At 44.2% G+C, this 2,935-nt stretch overlaps 1 protein-coding gene across 8 annotated transcripts in view; it reads left to right on the top strand.

The window, feature by feature from the left end:
* The window catches only part of ist1 (IST1 factor associated with ESCRT-III), a 12,358-nt gene that overhangs the window by 1,210 nt on the left and 8,213 nt on the right, over positions 1 to 2,935 (top strand). For 2 of the 8 annotated variants that reach the window (XM_010731199.3, XM_027281630.1), the window contains exons 2-9: positions 89 to 189; positions 344 to 524; positions 608 to 695; positions 815 to 898; positions 1,010 to 1,120; positions 1,210 to 1,389; positions 2,071 to 2,172; positions 2,648 to 2,693. In XM_010731199.3, the coding sequence (XP_010729501.3) occupies positions 102 to 189; positions 344 to 524; positions 608 to 695; positions 815 to 898; positions 1,010 to 1,120; positions 1,210 to 1,389; positions 2,071 to 2,172; positions 2,648 to 2,693 (880 nt within the window). In that variant the 5' untranslated portion in view covers positions 89 to 101. Of the gene's footprint in view, positions 1 to 88; positions 190 to 343; positions 525 to 607; positions 696 to 814; positions 899 to 1,009; positions 1,121 to 1,209; positions 1,390 to 2,070; positions 2,173 to 2,647; positions 2,694 to 2,935 lie in introns of those variants that run through there. The other 6 variants (XM_019260742.2, XM_027281632.1, XM_019260741.2 and 3 more) reach the window with 3 other exon arrangements.

Below are 2,935 nucleotides of genomic sequence, written 5' to 3'. Positions count from 1 at the left end.
TGTGTGTGTGTGTGTGTGTGTGTGTGTGTGTGTGTGTGTGTGTGTGTGTGTGTGTTTTGCTTCCTCTCATGCTCTCTCCTGTCCACAGACAGTCCATCATCATGCTGGGAGGAGGGTTCAAAGCGGAGAGGCTAAGAGTCAACCTCCGGCTGGTCATCAACCGACTCAAACTCCTGGAGAAAAAGAAAAGTAAGTGCTAATGAACATTTAAAAACTCAGGTCCTGCTCTCCTGTAAGTGATGTGGATTCTTTGGGTTCTTGTTTACAAGACCCCTGAATTTTCTGTCCCTGCCAGTAACAATTCACCTTTTCCCTCCCTCCCGTTCATAAATGTAAAATGAAGCCGAGCTTGCTCAAAAGGCGAGGAAGGAGATTGCAGATTACCTCTCGTCGGGAAAGGATGAACGAGCACGGATCCGCGTGGAGCACATCATCAGAGAGGACTACATGGTGGAGGCCATGGAGATCCTGGAGCTTTACTGTGACCTGCTGCTGACTCGCTTTGGCCTCATTCAGTCCATGAAGTGAGTGACACTTTGTTATTAACTTTCCCCATGGCTGTCTTTGTGGTCTTTCTTCCTAACCCCTTTTCTGTTTCTCCAATTAGGGAACTGGACCCAGGCCTACAGGAGGCGGTGTCCACCCTCATCTGGGCAGCGCCTCGTCTCCAGTCAGAGGTGTCTGAACTAAAAACTGTAAGTCAAGATGTCACAGAGTTCTAGCGGCATTGTCAAGAATATTGAACAAGTTCTGTTCATTTACTTCTGTTCTTGTCAGGCAAGTCTCGAGTCTTATCTCCGGATGTTTCTTTCAGGTGTCAGACCAGCTATGTGCAAAATATAGCAAGGAATATGGCAAGCTGTGCAGGACAAACCAGATTGGCACAGTCAACGACAGGGTAGGCAATTCCCTCTCACTGACTGATCACGAGTGTTCAAGAATGCGTGCACCTTTTTTTAGCCTTGTAACTTCTTGTGAGCGTCTAATCACACATCTTTCATGTTCACAGCTGATGCACAAGCTGAGTGTGGAGGCCCCTCCCAAGATCTTGGTGGAGCGCTACCTGATAGAGATCGCCAAGAATTACAATGTGCCGTACGAACCAGACGCCGTGGTCCGGGTGAGTTTTAATGAGTCAGTTATCAATCATAACGAAGGATGGGAGTCGAGCATCGTGTTCATTTAACTACTCATCCGTTCTCTGGACAGCCCGAGGTGTGCGCTGGGGAGGAGGCAGACCTGATCGATGTGGACTTTGACAAGAAGCCTAGAGGAGGAGGAGGAGGTGGTGGCGGTGGAGGTTTCACTGCTCCACCTTCTGCTATGCCTATGGCCATGCCTATGCCCATGCCCATGCCAGGCTTCAACTATCCACCTCCCAACGGAGCCGTAAGATATTCCTCTTTAAAGACCCCATTCTTTATGTCTTTATTATGAGCATGTGGTGATAGAGACTTCTGTAAAAGTGGCTTGAAATGGTAAAAATGCATGCAAGTTGAGTTTTTTGTTAAGCATTCACAAAAATCAGAATAAAAATATGTGTTCATAACTATTAGAAAACCTCGTACAAAAACATTTTTGCTCTTGTTGTTCATACCATTTAGACAGATCCCGCTCTGATAGACATCTCTCCCTCGTGAATACCGGCACAGAAGCTAAGCAACATTCTGCTTGGCATAAATAATAATAATAATAAAGACTTATTTAAGCTTCCTAAAAAGTCAGTATCAGTCGAAGTGTACACTATATTTAGAATATGTTCACAGCTTCACTTTGCTGTCAGACGTTTTTGACGAGAGAGTCAAAGACTTATCTGTTCTAACTCTGTGACGCATGACCACGGCCAATTAAAATAATCATATCGCGTATATCAGCTTACAAAAAACAATATTTGGAATCTGGATTCAAACTCATTCCTAATACTTTTTTAAAAAAAAGTAATTATATAGCTCGAAGTCTGTTGTGGATTTGGCTTTAAACCCCGAAACAGAGTTAAAGCTTGTTTGCATGCGATGGAAGTAAAAGTGCACAAGACTTTCAGACTTGTTCCTGACTGTTGTTTTCCTCCAGGACGCGTTTAACGTTCCCGTTGGAACCTACAACAGCTTCCCGCACCACATGGGAGGAGGGCAGCCTCCTCAGCTGCCCACTTCTCCCCCCACATACGAGTCTGTAAGTGACCTCACCCCACCCATCTATGCCCCCTTCCCGTTCCCACAGATGGACAGACCAACAGGGCAGGGCATCACTCAGGGAAGAGCAGTTCATTCAGCTTGCTTGCAGTTTTGCCTGTTTTTTTTTACACCCAGAGTAGGCCCAGATTCTGCTTCATCTATGTGGCTATGAGTAGCTTGATGAGCTAACACTCTAACAACTAACCAAGACTTGGAACAGCTGTTCCAAGCAGGATTGAAATGAACAGTGGAGTGTCAATGCTTTCTAGAAACAGCTTAGGCTAGCTATGTCCTGGTGTCTGTAACACACTAAAGGTGATGGTGTTCCAAAAAGTTCTCCCTTTTTTTTTTTTTTGTACGGCTTGTTTTTTCCTCCACAACACAATTAATTCCTTCTACACTAACACATCAAATATTATTTTATTTCACAATGAGGATGAGGTGATCCCTTACACATGTTCTCTGTGTTTCAGATCGATGACTTAACTCCCAAACCTTCTGTTCCTTCGCAGGCCGTAGGTGAGTTCTACAAACGATAACCAAAAATATATATATAATATATTTTTAAGATTTTTTGTTATTGTGAACAAATCTATTGAAAAGACCAAAGCTGGCAGTGTGTTAGTCTGTCTCATGCTAAGGCTGAGCAAATGAGAAATACCCAAATAAGAGTTAATACTGTGTGTGCGTAGTGAACTATATTCAGAAGCAGATGTGTGTTGCATTTGTTCGTGTTTACTGCAGCGGGGCAGTGTATGTGG

Source organism: Larimichthys crocea, chromosome VIII, assembly GCF_000972845.2.
Source record: "Larimichthys crocea isolate SSNF chromosome VIII, L_crocea_2.0, whole genome shotgun sequence".
Lineage (NCBI taxonomy): Eukaryota > Metazoa > Chordata > Actinopteri > Sciaenidae > Larimichthys > Larimichthys crocea.
The sequence above is the reverse complement of the archived record's forward strand: the minus strand, read 5'-3'. Positions and strand labels throughout refer to the sequence as shown.